This window comes from Numenius arquata, chromosome 7, assembly GCF_964106895.1.
Source record: "Numenius arquata chromosome 7, bNumArq3.hap1.1, whole genome shotgun sequence".
Taxonomy (NCBI): domain Eukaryota; kingdom Metazoa; phylum Chordata; class Aves; order Charadriiformes; family Scolopacidae; genus Numenius; species Numenius arquata.
Genome location: NC_133582.1, coordinates 56,075,159 through 56,091,532, shown reverse-complemented (window position 1 = coordinate 56,091,532; position 16,374 = coordinate 56,075,159). Strand labels below are relative to the sequence as shown.

The 16,374-nt window shown below is 44.7% G+C and overlaps 1 protein-coding gene across 1 annotated transcript; it reads right to left on the bottom strand.

Moving 5' to 3' along the window:
* Positions 1-14,406: 14,406 nt before the first annotated feature.
* Positions 14,407-14,976, bottom strand: FERD3L (Fer3 like bHLH transcription factor). The gene has a single exon (XM_074150956.1). The coding sequence runs from the start codon at positions 14,974-14,976 to the stop codon at positions 14,407-14,409; it is 570 nt and encodes a 189-aa protein (XP_074007057.1).
* Positions 14,977-16,374: the final 1,398 nt, after the last annotated feature.

Sequence of the window (16,374 nt, the reverse complement as noted above, 5' to 3'; positions counted from 1 at the left end):
GAGAACTCCAGCATTTTGTCATCTGTGCAGTCGTGTATAACACTGGTGAAGTAACCACCTAGATTACAGGTGTGGGTGTGAACATGGAGCTAAATAAACGACAAGCTCCTTGGAGGGTGAAATGAGGAATGAGTGACAGAACAAGCCGGGCTGTGATGATCATTGTGGTCGTGGCTGATCACAGAGAAAGAGCTGGAAGGGATCCCCCGAGCTGCTCCTTGTGTAAGCACCCATTAGCTGCTGAGACACTCAGGCTGGGACAAGCAGGGTCCGCCTTAGCCAGGCAGAAACATCACAGCTTTTGAGGAGAGTGAGCTGACAGTTCGAGTCTTTCTTTGATTTTTGTTTAAGAATGAATGAAAGGTCTGATTTTTGTCTGCCTGTTTATAAATCAGCGCAGAAGTTTAAGAACTGACGTGCATAGGATCTGGCGGTTACAACTACAGTGTTGCTCACCAATGTACACGTTCGTACACACCAATTACAACTGGGCTGCAATAGGCTGTTCAGTATTCCCCATCCGGCATGCGCATACACACATTGTAATTTAGCTCTCAAAGGCTGTTCATTGTGGTAAAATACCAGACTCTCCCACTGGTGGGGATTTCTTGGGATATTCAGCAATGTCATACTATTACATACGTGCATACTTAGAGGCAGGCTGCCTGAATATTTGCGATGTGGAAGCCTTCAGTCCAGTGTTTCCTCAGAAGCTGTACCTTCAAGACCTGTTTCAAAGGCCACTGAAATAAATTGAAGCTTCCCCACTTATTTCCATGGCCAGGTATTTTAATTCCTACAGCTGCTAGGTGAAAGCCTGGTCGAGAACCAATCCCTTCAAAAGGGATAAGAGAGCACCCAGCAACTTTCCACACTGCAATTTATGCTGTAATTTTGCTCCGTGTTCACACCACCCCGGAAAACGAGCCGAGAACTCTCTCTGTGCCCTGTACAAACTCCTGCAGGTCAACAGCAAACCGGCAGAAGGAATCTATAAAGGGTCTGAGAGCGGGACCCATTTTTCGGCTTCTTTCTCCTTTTTCTTTTATTCTTTTTTATTTCTTTTTTATTCCCGTTCACCGCGGCAGCTCATGCAACCAAAGGGAGAGCTGCCAAGCTTCTCGGTTAACGAAGCATCTCGCTACCCGGGCCCGGCGGGGGTGGGCTCGGTTTCGGCGGGGGGAGCGCTGCCGGGCGGGCTGTGCGGCCGGCGGCCACCGGAGGGCACGATTCCCCGCCGGTCCCCGCTCCGGCCGGCGGCGGCGGGCAGGGCTGCCCAGGTGAGTCGCTCCCCCCGCGGGGTAAAACGGGCAGCCCAAGTCCCTTCAGGCTGAGTCACCCGAGTTTCACGGGGCGTGAGGTGTCTGTTCGCGCGGGTGACGCCTCCAAAAGCCGCCCCGGTTCAGCGAGCTGGGGGTGCTTTCTCTCGCTCGGGAGGACCCCAGCGTCGAGAGCGCCGCTGCAGTGATTTTTATTTTATTTTCCAAGCTCGTCCTGATGCGGTGGTTCATCTAAAAGTCCTAACGGCTTGCTGGCACAGGAGGATGTGACAGTGGCGCTTTTTTTTTCCTTTTTTTTTTTTTTTTTTTTGGCTTCCCTCGTTGCCTTCCCCCGCTCCCAGCCCCTCCGGTGCGGGGCCAGCCCCCGCCCCTGCCCACCCGGCGGCAGGGAGCGCTGCGCCGCCCTGCGCACAGGGCTTTGCTCTGCTCGGCATCGTCCCTTCTCCCCGATTTTCGCCTCCTTGCGAGGGCAAGGAATACCTATCGTCCCGTTATCAAACGAGCGGGCCCACAGAGGATACAGGTGTTCCGATAAATTAAGATCTGAAATGATTTGCCACACGGTGTTTTAATATGAAATCTTTTATTTATATATGTTTTACTCAGCTCCGGAAGTAATTTTTGGCAGCGGATGGGGCTTTTTAAGCAGAGCTTATCACTCTCTACAACCACCTGAAAGGAGGTTGTAGAGAGGCAGGGGTCGGTCTCTTCTCCCAAGTCACAGGTGATAGGACAAGAGGAAATGGCTTCAAGTTGCACTGGGGGAGGTTCAGATTGGATATTAGGAAAAATTTTTACACTGAAAGGGTTATTGGAATGGGATGCCCAGGGAAGTGGTTGAAGCACCATCCCTGGAGGTATTCAAAAGCGGGGTTGACATACTGCTTAGTGACATGGTTTAGAGATGTGGTTTTTTGTTTTTATCAGAGTTAGGTTAATGGTTGGACTAGATGATCTTAAAGGTCCCTTCCAACCTAGACAATTCTATCTATGATTCTATGATTAGTACCTTGGTGGAAGCCTGAGTGGCATCCTCTTTTCCACCTCAGAGAAGCCCAGTCCTTCCCATCGCAAGAGACCAACATATCTAATGCTGTGGTGGAGCTCTGCCCCTAATTATGGCTCTGGGTCTTGTTTGTGTGGTTTCATGTCTAAATCTGAAAAGACTGCTTAATAAAACAAGCTTATCTGCACTCCAGGGGATAACAGTTATTTATATTAATAATGAAGCTTATTTGCTATTTCGACTCCTTTGATTTTTTTTTTTTTTTTTTTTTTGCTTTTCCATCTCTTCCATCTTTCCTGAACTATGTAAATATATAATTTTGTATTCTTCCTGCTCCCACACATTACTTAAATCCATATAGTCAATCTTTCAGTACACTTGGCTCATGGAAACGTCATAAAACTTCAGGCCTTTTTAGCCACAAACTCTGCTTTTTCTTCCAAGGTGGGGGAGGGTGGCCCTTGGGCATAGATGATGGATAAAGGACTCCACAAAACCTTCTTCCTAGGGGTGGACTCAAACTTTCTGTGCAGCCCATGCAATTTGACTCAGAGACCTAGAGTCTGAATTTCATCATGGAAGTGGACTTTTCCCCCATTAGCCATGTCTGCACCTTAGGGAAGAACCCCCTGTGCTTCCTACTCAGTGTGGGCTCCTTTAGACTTACAGCTGATCTTGGGCTCTCAAGAGAAGAAGATGAAAAAAAGGGAGAAGAAGATGAAAAAAAGGGTCATGTAAGAAGCAACTATGACTAAGAAGAGCCCCATAGGAGTTCATTAGACAGGGTAGTAGGTTCTCTGAGTTTTCTCTGAGGCAGGCAGCAAAGCCTGGTGTGAGGGAAAGGGCCTGAAAGGTCGTCCTAACCTACACGTATGCTCTCCTAGGCAAATGGAAATGCTTTTTTGATTGGTAGCCTGATTGAATGCCAGGTCTACAAGTTGGAATACATCTACCTCCTCCTCCTCCTGCCCCAAGACCACACAGGGGCTGACTGTAGCCATGCAGAGGAGGGGAGCCTGGAGGGAAAAGGTTCACAGAAATGAGCACCCATCTCATTCTTTCCACAGTTACCTTACTTCTAAGGACACTTACTTAGGGCTGGGGGACCTTTTGAGGAGGCAGGGGTTTATCTCCATCTCTGCTAGGTTGTATTTCCTTTCAGAAAAGGCAGCCATGGTGGAATAAATGTTTGCCTATTTCTTTCTAAATGGGGAGCTTACAATTATTTTGTTCCATGGGCTATCAGCTATGATGCCTAAAGATCTACTGTATACCATTACCCTCATTTTATAGCCCCAAACTCATTCATCTGCCTCTAGAAAACACGACAATGATCAGTCAGGGGACCTTGCTCACTAGTCATTGCTCTGTCTCTAGGTCCATACTCTGGTTTTAATTTCTGACCAAAGGTCTTATAAGAAGTCACACAATCAAGTGGATCTAGAGCACAAATCTTGGTTACTGAACTCCTAGGGCAGTTTTCCAAAAGAGGCAGTAGTTTATTAGTATGTTAAAGTAAATTTACAGACATTCACTGTTCATGTATGTATGCATGTATATATGTTTCTGTCTATGTACTCTGACTTCCAGACAAGGATCTGTATTTGTATCCATGCTGTGTTGTAAAATACCACACTGCTTCTGCTTCTGCCTTGAAAAGTATCTGTATCAAACATATTCTCATGCCAAAATCTACTATCTGACCTTGCAGCACTAAAAATAGTTCATGTCAGAAGCAGAAAAATATTTGTTTCTTCTTTTAGAACATTTGTGCTTGCATTCATTAAGGACTCGGTCCAAAATCCTTTGATGTCAAAGGGAGTGTTTCAGTGGGCTTTGGATCAAGCCCTAAAATGGGTCAATTAAACTTTAAATAAAATAAAAATGGAAACAGGTCCAGACTAAGAATATTGTTGAATAAAAAGAGATATTTAAGAGAGACTGCCTTTGGAGTAAAAGGTCTGTCATTTTTCCTTAATATTTAGCTGAATTTGTGGAATTTTCCATGATTAAAAAATAATCCTATGCATGAAAGCTGTAATTATTCTTTTTTCAGTCTTCAAAACATCCATATTTTGTTGCACAGTAGAAATGTTCTTCTTAAAGTACGTTGACCTAGTAAGTGCAAAGATTATTTGAGCTCAGTGGTACGCATATGTATTACCTGAGCAGTAAGATATGGCTCAGGTTTTCAAATTCAGAGCAGAAGCTTCATTCCAAAATACTCTCTTGACTAGAATATGTTCAGGTTTCCATCTCAATTAATATTCAAGCAGTTTATGAAATTTTCTAATGCCTGATTTAATGTTTTTCTTTGTTGATAAACAGTTTGCAAATGGGCTAATGCAGCTCTTGGTGACAGCAGATGTTGTAATTAATTTGAAGGCAGAGGACGTGCAGTGAATATAGTGAGGGCTTTATCACAAAACAGTGAAGTTTACGCCTTCAGTTGATAACCCTTTTCTCTACAACAATACATAGTATTGAAGAGCATACCTTTTAATAAAAAAGAAGGCACTATAAAAACAAACTCCAGCCTCACAGAGTTTACTGCACTGTTTCCTTGTAGTCATTGTAGCAGAGGTTTGGGTAATTTGAATGACGTACGTCTTCAGGAATTTTTGCTGAATGAGGATTATTTGACAGTGAAATGGTCATCATTCCTTTCAGAGAGATAGAAGTTTGATCAATTATATTGCAATGGCTTACAGCCATGTGCTATCTGCAGTGATATTTGTAATCTATTTTGGTTACCCCCAAACGGCCTTCAACCTAGCCACTATCAGCCAACATGTTAAACTTTTGGTGAGTGGAAATCCTTTAGTGTCTTGGAAAGACTCATGATGTTGTCTTCTGGCCAGATTCCATTATGGGTAACTACAACTTTATCTACATTCAACGTATGTAATTGAGTGGCTGTGGTATGGCACACTGTCATTTGGCTTAATTTCAATCAACTAAGATAATTTTCTGTATTTTCTTTCCTATAACACTGTGTCATGTTGCTGTAAAAAGTGAAACAGCTGCCACATTCTCCTTCTCAAAGACGCATCCCAGAATGGGCTGTCTCTTCTGAGAGGACAACGTAGCCTCCAATTTGGCAGGTAGGATTTTACAACACCAAATCCTTCCATCTGCGGTTTCACGTTGTCAGTTCATTGCGGGAACTAATAGTCTGCTCTAGATGTCAAACTATCTGATTTGTTAGTGTAGCTGGCAGGTTAACTGTCTAAGTCTTACTATTTCCGCACAGAATTCACTGTGGGTAGTAAATTTCATCCAAAAAAGAAGAAAAATGGCCATGTTTAAAGATTAGACAGACTGTTGAGAAATTAAGCTCTTAGTGCTAAATCAGATGTATAATAGGAGGTACTTCATAATTGCTCACATCAAGGGTAAGGGGCCAACCCAGAGGCGCATAGACAGGAGGGAAAAAGGCAATACAGTCACTCAGCTATCACTACAAGAAACAGCTCCTCATATTCTCACAGATCTAGTGAAGATCAGAAGCAAGCTATTCTGCTATAAAGAGATAGAAGATGCTTTTTCATTCCTGGTGGTTATGGGAGCCATTGTGTTTCTTCAAACATACCCTCCCAAACTGTTCAATGAGGAAAAAAATCCCAATGATTTCCACTGCTCCTTAAGTCATAAAGGTTAGCAAAATACTACATGACAAAAAGTTGCTGTTAAACTTTGTTCAAGAGCATTCGAAAATGGTATCTGAAATCCAGACTGGAAAAGGTGCTACTGCAAAGGCACCAAAACTGAAGGGAATGGATTAGCAGCTCCCCAGTAACAGCTGTGCCATCACCAAGGATGCAGATAACATCACCCCGTTTGCGATACGGATGCAGGAGAGCAGCACCATGTAGGTAGTAGCAGCATTATACATAGAGTGGAAAGAAATGACAGCAAATGTAGCTGGTGTTTTCTCTAGATTTTCACTGACTAGGACACCTCCGTGGTGCCACCAGTGTTTCCCCCATTCCACTGCAGGGCAGACATTACCACTTTCCATGTAGACTTCCCATCATTTGAAAACGTGTCATTGGGTGTTTTCAGCAAAAGACTTCGGGCATAAAGCCCTCTCTTTTCATCTCTGAGGTCACACGGCATCTTTGGGGTGATATTGGGTGTTTCTGTGGTATGGAAGTGATTCAGAAACCCTCCCAATAAATAATGTTAATGACCCATAACTTCACGAGAACTATTTTGGGAGGGGAAGTAAGGTTGAAGGAGGTGTCATTAGAACTTTTCACTTTCTATGCTATTCTCAGCTACCTAGTATGTCTTTTCAGCTTGGAGGCAAAAAACACAGACCTTATACTCCAAAATCCTCCCCAGTCAAAGAATTGGCTTATGCACTTGATCCTTTAAAGGATTTGGCCAATGGGACACTGAAGATTCATGCTTTTACTGGTCTCAGAGAGAATATGAGAAACCTCTGCTTTTTTCAGGAAATATGCTTGTATATTTTAAATATGACAAGTACCATATGTTCTCATCGCAGCTTTGGTAGAACTCATTTCTCTCCAAGGGCAAACCCCATGCTATTTAACATCACAGAACTTCCTCAGTATAACGTGGTTCGGTCTATAGGTATGGTAGTTGTGGGGGGGTACTGTAATCATTCAGTTCCTTGATGTGTGGAACATATTACTATGAGAATTGACTTATGCTGTTGTCAGCCCACTTATGGTTGACAGAATAAAGTAACAGACATGTGCATGTCTCCAAATTTAGTACCTTGGGGCTGGTAAAGATGCTTTCAGTAATAGGACTTGAGCTCCTTCTTACCGAGGCTTGGTTTAGTAGTTCAAGCGTAGTTATCAGAACTTCAGTGAAAGCTCCATTTGCTCATGATTAAAATTTGGGTTCTCTATGTCAAGGAGGTGGCACTCAATGAGGACCTAAGCTATCAGTTTAACCATATTTGGCAACATTCAAGATATCTGCAAAGAAAATTTAAACTGGCTCAGATGTAATATGAAATGAATTCCACGCGTCTTAAAGCAAGACTTTCAAGTAAGGCAGGGAAAGATCTGAGATAGCCCTTCATTTCACAGTCTTTCAATCATTCTTTTTTCTTTTCTTTTTTCTTTTTTTTTCTTTTCCTTTCTTTTTCTTTTTCTTTTTCTTTTTCTTTTTCTTTTTCTTTTTCTTTTTCTTTTTCTTTTTCTTTTTCTTTTTCTTTTTCTTTTTCTTTTTCTTTTTCTTTTTCTTTTTCTTTTTCTTTTTCTTCTTGCTCTTGTTCTTCTTTTTTTTTTCCTCCATGACTATTATTAATTATCCTAGAACTTCTCTTGCATCTGGAAGTTTGCAGAATTATGAGAGTCAAGCATGCTGCAGACACTGTAGTGTTCTGGCATATCATTAAAGTCTGATTAAAAATAGATTAAAACATCTTTCTGCATATTCACTTAATGCTCTTTACTTTTTGATTTACATGTGATAATATTAACAACAAAAATGCGAACTACTTACAAGTGTAAGCACTCCCAAATGTCCCAGATGATATTGCTGAGTCCTAAATCTCTGATTCAGCTCAAAGTTATTTAAGAATATTTTTTAAATTATTCCTGTACTCTGAAAATTTCCTGCCAACTCAATGGCTTAGTTATGTACATTATTCTAAAAGACTTCATAGGAGCTTAGATGGCCAACATCAGGTCCAAGAGCACCTTGAAACATCTGAAACACTTCAGCATTTGGATAATTACATACTTTTGGGGCCAACCCACATTTCTCTTTGGAAAATGTTTCCCCTGCATAGCTGCAGACAACAGATGGATCGTATGATCTCTGTATTTGGAAAGATGGCATAATTCTGGCAGACTGTCAGTTCAGTGAAGGGGACTGATTTCAGATCCTCATTAAGAAAATATACAACCACACAGAGTGGACTGAATGGCAGAATGTGATCACTGGCGCCAGCTTTAATAGAAAATGTAGCACACTGTTGCAACATGAAATCTGATGTGCTGTGGCTGGATCTAGTTCTACCGGGTTTTGCGTTCATTTTTCAAACAAATGTGTTTTAAAGGAGGTGTTCTTTGCCTTGCAAGGGCCCTCTGTGCACCAGGAGAGAGAGGAGGAGAGCAGTGGAGGGGCAAAAGGTGAATTTTAGGGTCTCCACCTCTATGATTGGAGTGCGGTGTCAAGGCTTTGTCAGGTCTTCCCTTACATTTGCAAAAGTTTCTGTATTTTGAAACTTCTGTTTATATTTCTAATCTCTCATCATATTTATTAGGGTGGGTGCTTTTTGCACCTGGCATTTTACCCAGAAACACCCCATGGAGATAGCATGACCCCTTCTTGCTAGAGGGCTCTGAGAGACAGACTTAGTGCCTCCTTTGCACCCGGATTTCCACAGAGAAGCAGCCCTGCCAAGCACATAAGAGCTCGAGTAGGAATCCCAGGACACTGTAAAACGCAATGTAGTTTTCCAGCAATACAGCCTGTGAGCAGTAAGTGCACTGTAATCACTACTCACATCTGAAGAGAAAAGGACTAGTGGAGCTGCACACCTTTGTTTCACCATCAAAGACCTTATCTTCACCATCAAAGACCTTATTTTCACCATCAAATAATGGCTATGGCTTCAGGTCACAACTTTTTAACACACTTACTTTCAGCAGTGACCTCCAAAAAATCAGGATCTTTATATGACATCTCATCTTGGTCACACAAATAAGTGAATGATCCTAAATCACTGGTTGTTTTGGAAGTCTTTGCTAAGCTACCTTTTATCCATATCAGAGACATCATCTATCCCACATGAACTTCATTTGTTCAAGCAGTGATGGTATTTGCTGTGGTATATTTATTCCTGTATCCTTTGTGCTATAGTCACCACTCTTTCCTCTGTAAGTTTCAGAGGTCAGAATTCATTAACAAAGTTAAAGACTGTATAGTAAGTACACAATGATAGAAAAAAAAAAAGAAAAAAAAAAAGAACTATCAACATCTGGATTAACTTCTCCTTCTCTCTATTTGTTTATGGTGAAGACTCTCTATGCACAGATATCCTCCTTGCTGTGTAGAAAATCATAAAATGCACTACCTTCCCTTGAATCCCTATAAGGCTTGGAGCAAGACAAGATGGAAATGGAAGTAACATGGACAACTATTATCTTTCTTCTGCTTTCAGAGCTAAAGAGAGACAGTTTAAACCGACAGAAGGCTCTTTATCTCTTTTTTTGAAATGATGGCAGAGGTAAGACAAAAGCACAAACAGCCCTAGCATCTCAGGGTGCCCGATTTCTTTGGGTTGGAATAAAGCTTCATGTGACAATAGTGAAGCCTGTCCTTCTGCACCACAATAACTATGTGGGAACCATTTGAACCCCCTTAGCGCAGGAGGAGATGGTCTGAGTCACAGTTAAAGCACTGAAGCCTTTGAGAGCACTATAAGCCACACTAAGACAATGTAATGCGCACAAAGTTAAATACATTACATCCTTACAAGCGTATACTCATGTGAAAACTGACATGACAGAACTCTAAAGTAAAGATTACAGGATTACTCCCCTACTTTGCTTTCTCTGAAGAAATAGGAATTTCGGGTGTGTAAGAACCACTGAACTGGACTGTGGCTGGTGAGCAGTGGAGTGGTGTCTGTGAAAAAATTTAGGGGCTTAAAATTTAGTGCCAAACAGACCAAAGGTCACCCCTGAAACTGGGACAGAGAAGGGAAAAAGTCAAATCTGGATTAAATACAGGCAAATTTTTAAACAATATCTGAGCTGCAATTCTTAAACAGCTACATTTTTGAGGCCATTGCAGTTGAATATTTTTATTAATTCAATTCTTTTATTCTAGGTATATTGCTGTGATGAATATTCATTTAAATACCTAAAAAAAGTATGCTTTTTGGAGTAAAGTTGAAGAGAAAATAGTCTGAACTGATCATATTCAGCAACTTCTTAGGAAAGACAATAATTTTTACTGTGCTACAAAAAGATTATAATCAGCACACATATCCATCCTTGTAACTGTTCTAGTGTGTAAGTAATAGGAAAAGCATGGCTGTAATTGTTGCAGATTGGTAGTATTCAAGCCTAGTAAAAACAACAAATTCTTGTGAAAACGGGGACTCAGCAAGCACAGCAGTCACATTTTAAGCCTCAGTATTTCAGCTATTTTTTATTAAAAGAAACCCCAAAAGGTCCAAGTTCATTGAAAGGACCAAAAGCGCTACATAGAAAATCTCTTTGAGAAGCACCACTGATATGAAGAAGAAAAATAAATCAAAAACTCTTTTCCATAACTTTTGCTTAGTACAGTCATGACTTCAAAACCTAATTTATTTTTAAGTTTGTAAAAGAAAAAAAAAAAAAAGAAGTGTTGTTGGACTAGAACTTCACTTATCAAGTTTCATCCTGGAGGGATTTTTTATAGCTGAGTTATAAACCCTCCACACTAGAGTGTTTATAATGGAAACGCTGACAAATGCGATAATAAACACCAATCATGGGGCCATAGTAGCTGGTCAGAATGTGGATGCAGGAGTTTGCAGTGCTATCATAATATTTTGTTCTGTTTCCAGCGCTAATTTGCTTAAACCTGCTTTCAGGTTGAGCAGCTGTAAAACAAGATCAGCCTGACTATAGATTGCAAAATCATTTGATTATTTATACTTCTCTTAGAAAGCTTGGAAATGTCTCTCAAATATGATTTCATTTAGACTTTTCTTTTGGTTTACATGTCTGAATACTAATCGTAACGTGATAGCTTCAAGGGAACTCAACTTTCTACCAAAAGGCAGCCTTCAGTGGGCAAAGAGAATATAAACAAACATGCCTCAGACCAGGATCTAAAAATGGGCTATGATCAAACAGCTCTAAGGCTTTAAAAAACCCCTTATTATCTTTTCCCAGAAGTAATTGACACTGTCAGTTTTTGTTCTTAATGCGGTGATAATGGCAGGGTGCTTTGGAGAGACCAGGGACCAGGACTGGCCTCAGCCTTGGTGGCAGCAGGGTTCCTGAGCAAGGGAAAGGCCTTTCAATGCAGTGGGTGAAATCAGCCTGGCCCAAGTTCGCTGCAGTTTTGCGGACACTTCATTAGGGCCAGGGTTTCACTGGCTTCCTGAGCTGTTTTATTGCACTGACTCCACAGGCTGGGATGCGGCTATCTTGGATTGAGATGAGGGTGAGGGGAGAAGGGACCCCACTGTCTTGTTATTTCAGGGAGATGGGATAGCACTCCAGCAAGAAGCTCGTCTGCAATGATTCCAGATTTTGTTTATATTCTTAGCAGACTGAGCTTCTGGGACTTCAACACATCCACAGGGGCCAAGTGATGCGTCAGCATGCTATCTTGCTGTTTCCCTGAGCTCTCCATGGGCATAAGGGCACGCTTTAGTTTTAACACAGGTGTCTAAGAAAAAACTTGCATCTGGACTACTGTTCTGGTAAATCTTTGCCCATTTTGGAAAAGCATGAAACATAAAAAATTAAAGCCCCCTTCATCAGGTTCTCAGCTGCTATAAATCAATGTGTGGCCGAGAGGCTCCTCTGAAGTCTTTGATGGAACATGAAACGCATCTCGATACTTCATCTGTGCTGTTTGCATATTGTATTCATTGGCTTACACCGCAACTGCATTTTTAAGTTCTAATGTTATTTTTAGAATCAGTGGCTCATATAAGAATGTTACTACTGTTCTGTATTGCTGCTGCAAAATTTCCGGCGATCCATTAAAAGTCAAGATTCTTAATGCAGGATCCAGATTTTGATTTGTATTTAAAAATAAAATGTTAAAATTTTCTTTCTGCTTTTCCCTAGTCTTTAACACAAGTATGGAAAAATCTTGGATCTTGAACAAATTCCAATGTTTTGTTATCAAACCAAGAAGAGAAAACCAATAATTTTTGAATTATCTTACAGACATGTTTACATTATGAATCTCTTAAGACTCTGTGTGCTATAGACTTCTAATGTTATCCAGTGACATGAGCAAGAAAAAAATATGAAAAGATATCTAATCATGCTGTGGAAAGCACAGCTGCATAGAGATCGTAGCGAAATAGTGCTAAGAAGCGAATGTTGACTTGCACTTTTCATTATCCTAAAAGAATTTGTCTTCATCGATGGTTTTGCTTGAGGCAGCGGTAACAGTAAAATGCATCTGGGTCATGTGAACAGTTGTTGATTTTGGAACATTGTTCTTTCTAAGTTCCTTTCTGAGTTTTATTTTTAGCAAAAAAAAAAAAAAAAAAAGAAAAAAGAACCCAAAATAAAAACAAAAAACCCAAAACCATCTGAAGAGGTGAAACACCCCAGTTTCTAGAGAGGATCCAGCTGCGTTAACTACCCAACTGCCTCTTGGAAAAAAAAGCATTCTGACAACTGGAGAGCAGATGCAATGTGTGGAGTCAGGGAGGTCAACAAAAACAAGTGGAAAAAGAAACCAAGGAAACAAGTGAAAAGAGAAAGAATATTACAGTATTAATGCAGGATACTAGACTAGTCGTGATAATATTAAAGGGAGCAGAATGAGAAAAAGAAGGCTCACTACGGGAGCTGACAAAAACATGAGAGAAGAAATCAAAGAGGTACTGCCAAGAGGGTGGGATTTAGATCTTCACCATACTAGGCTGACTCCAGGTTAAACCTTGATTGCAGTGATACCACGACAATTTTATATAATGGAGATAAAAGCTGTCCTGTGAAATCATGCAGAGCCACTGCCCTGGATGGGACATTTGCTCCCTAGTTGGAGGCAATGGAGATAAAAGCTCTCCTGCGAAATCATGCAGAGCCACTGCCCTGGATGGGACATTTGCTCCCTAGTTGGAGGCAGGCTGGGCTGGGCCCTGAACAGGCTGGTTGCTGCCTGTCTGCTGCAAACTCGGGGAGAAATCCAGGTCTTTCCCCGGCAGCGGCAGGGGAAGGTGCCAGCAGTAGGGAGAGCCGGGGGGGTGAGGGGGAGGGAGCGGGAGGGCAGAGGCACACATCAGGAAGATCCGGAGATGTTTCTAGGGGACACCCCCGGGCCCCTTGCCCCACTCCCAGCCCCGTCACGGCCACCCCCCCACCCCCCCATCCCCCCGCTGCAGCTCTCCCTGGCTCTCGCCCCTGCTAACAAGCGACTGATTATTAGAAAAACGAGCATTATTAGAAAATGCTAAAAAAAGCGATTCCCGTGTGGACCTCCTTCCCTCCGGCCTTTCAGCATTTCTTTTATTTAGTTATTCGTTTTCTCTCCTTGCAGCAATGAAACACATAGAGGCGGAGTTCAATCCAGCGAGGGAGAAAAAGGACCCTCCGTGACCTCCCCAGAATCAAAGCCCGCAAGTTTTCTCTCTCAGGCCGGCCCAGACGGCTTCCCGGGCCGGCCCCGCGGCTACCGGGGGGGCTACGGGCCGGCCCGGCCGGTCGCCGCACACCACCGCCCCGCACGGCTCCGCACCGCCCCGCACGGCTCCGCACCGCCCCGGACCCTCCTCCGCCAGCTTCTGCTCGGTGCGAGCGACGGCGCTTGGCCGCCCACACGCAAGGACAGAAGCGGTCCCGGGAAGAAAATCGTGACAGCAAACGGTTGTGGCCAGATGTTGGGCTTTACTGGCCCCCGTGACACACGGCGTGGACTTGGCAGGCTGGATTTCAAAGAAAAGGGAGTTGTTGTTTATTTAGAAAAAAAAAAAAAAAAAAGAAAGCGCTAGGTTAAAATGCACACGCCGAGACGTTCCCAGTCCCTGGCGGGCAGCTTGGGCAGGCAACTGGATCCGCTGGAAACCCACTCCGCAAACTGGGCCGGCGCTTTCTCGAAAGCCACAACGTGCAAAATTTTAAAGCAAGCAGGCGAGGCAACAGCAACCAAAGGGTCCCAGACCTTCCTTTTCTTTTTTCTTCTCTTTACAAAAATTATATATATTAGCAAATCTACACGTACTGAACCTCTGCATCCCTCCCCCCCTCCCCGCCCCCAACGCACACTTCCCCAAACACTCCTCGTTTCGCATCCCACACCTACACGGTCCTGGCTGCGCTGTGAGAAGCCAAGGCAGGAGCACGGCTCTGCTTCCCGAGGAGGGAGGCGCCCGGGGCCACCTGCGCGGTCCAGCGGGTGGTCACGGGCCCCCAGCCCCGTCCCGCCGGGCCCCGACGCTCCCTAGCTCGCCTCCTGCCTGCTGCAGCCGTCCAGGATTTCAGTCATGAAGGAGATGTACACGATGGCCAGGCGCAACGTCTCTATCCGGGAGAGCCTCTTCTCGTAGGCGAAGGTGGGCACCTTCTTCCTCAGCTGATCGAACGCCTCGTTGAGGTTGAACATCCTCTTCCTCTCCCGTATGTTGGCAGCCTGGCGCTGGGCGTAGGTGATAACCCGCTTTCTCCTGGGTCTGTCCAGGAGGGAAGCGCTGCGCATCCTCTCCTCTTCCTCCTCCTCCTCCTCGTCTTCGGGATCTCCATCTCCGAAGGCAGCCAGGGGCAGCCCGTGGGCCATCCCCTCCCGGAGCGACAGGGCTCTGTCCCCAAAGGGAGGCCCGGAGGTGACCTCGCAGAGCGCCAGGCTCGGGCCGGCTCGGGGGGGCACCTGGGGGGAGCCCAGGGAGAGGTCGGCCACGAAATCCAGCACCGAGGCGCCCAGCAGCCCCTCTGGGCAGGGCACTTGCGGGGCTCTGCCGTGCAGCTCATCCAGCAGCCCTGGGCACTGGTGGGCTGGGAAGAGGCTGGCTGACATCTTACTTCAGAGAGGGCTTAATCTGGTCCCCCATCCCCAGCCCCAGCGGCGTTAATATTTATAACCCCCCGGATAACAGGATTAGCAGGACTAGAAAGAGCGGCTGTAAAATTTCTCGCCGTGATGCTGATGAGAGGAGACAGGCAGCCCCCACGGGGACGCGTGGATGCTCCCGAGAGAGGAGTCCCCAGCGAGTCAATCCTGTCACAGCGATCAAGGACAGTTCCTTCTTGGCAAAACCCTCCGCTCTTACCTGCTGAGCACTTTTGTCTCTTCTTACACACCCGCGACCAAACGATTTTCAGCCTCTTTAAAGCCCGCAGCCGCAGAGCCGGGTCTCCACTGGGCTTGTTTTCCTGCTTTCTGTCGGGATCTCTGAACCCTGAGAGCCAGCCTGACAATTGATGTCAGGCAAGTGCATGTATGCTTTTAATGATGTCCTGAAGAGGGGACCTGCACGCAGAGGGTCACCGGGGAATGTTTACCCTGTATCCCAGCGCAATGGGAGCTGAATGACAGGACCTCCATTAGCCTAAGTAAGCATTGTAGGGGACCCGATATTGCATTCCCAGTAGTAACTGTTGGAATCGCCTCTCCATTCCCCCTAAATCCCCTTCAACTAGAGTTCAAACATCTTTCCAGCGTGGCAGTAAAAGCTGGCCTTCGTAAAGCTCATTTCGGTTCAGGCAATCTCAAAGCACTTGCTTCGAAACTCCTTCCTCCTGCCCACGGAGACGAGGATGAGCTGGTCCGCTCAGGGCAGCGGTTGCTCTTACACCTTTGGTAGAACCGTCCCGGTCACCGGCGATGCACAGAGGAATCCACCTGCCCGCACGCACTGATAACGCGGGATACGTAGCGCAAAATACCCTGAAATGCATATAAACACACCCGTACACCCGACACCGCTCGAATACCTTTCTTTGATCGAGGTTTCCCCGGAGACGGACGTTGGGGATTGTTTTGGGAGGCTGGGAGAGGTTAGGGGCTGTGTCCTCACCCTCCCACACCAGACGCCGTCCCTAAGTAAACAGCCTGGCCCTGGCAACCCCTGGCAGTGCCGGACACACCCGGCTTGGACCGGATCGATTTTCTTTGGCACACGATTTGCGCACACAGCTCGTTTAGGAGCCACTGGCCATTAATTACTCTTGCACCGCCGCCTTAAAGCCTAATCTGCGCCTTTGTCATGCATTGTTGCCACTCTCGCTTTGGGGCTAATTAGTCTCTAATTTCTAAAGGGATTTCAAAGCCCATTCCAGATCAAAGGAGGCGGGTGGGGGCCGCCGAAGGATCCCGCTCCGCGAAAATCCTTCCTGTTTGCCTGCAGGACCGCAAACATTCCCCACCGCGGACCGGGAATCGCTGCCGTCATTTACAACACAGTGAGCGAACCAC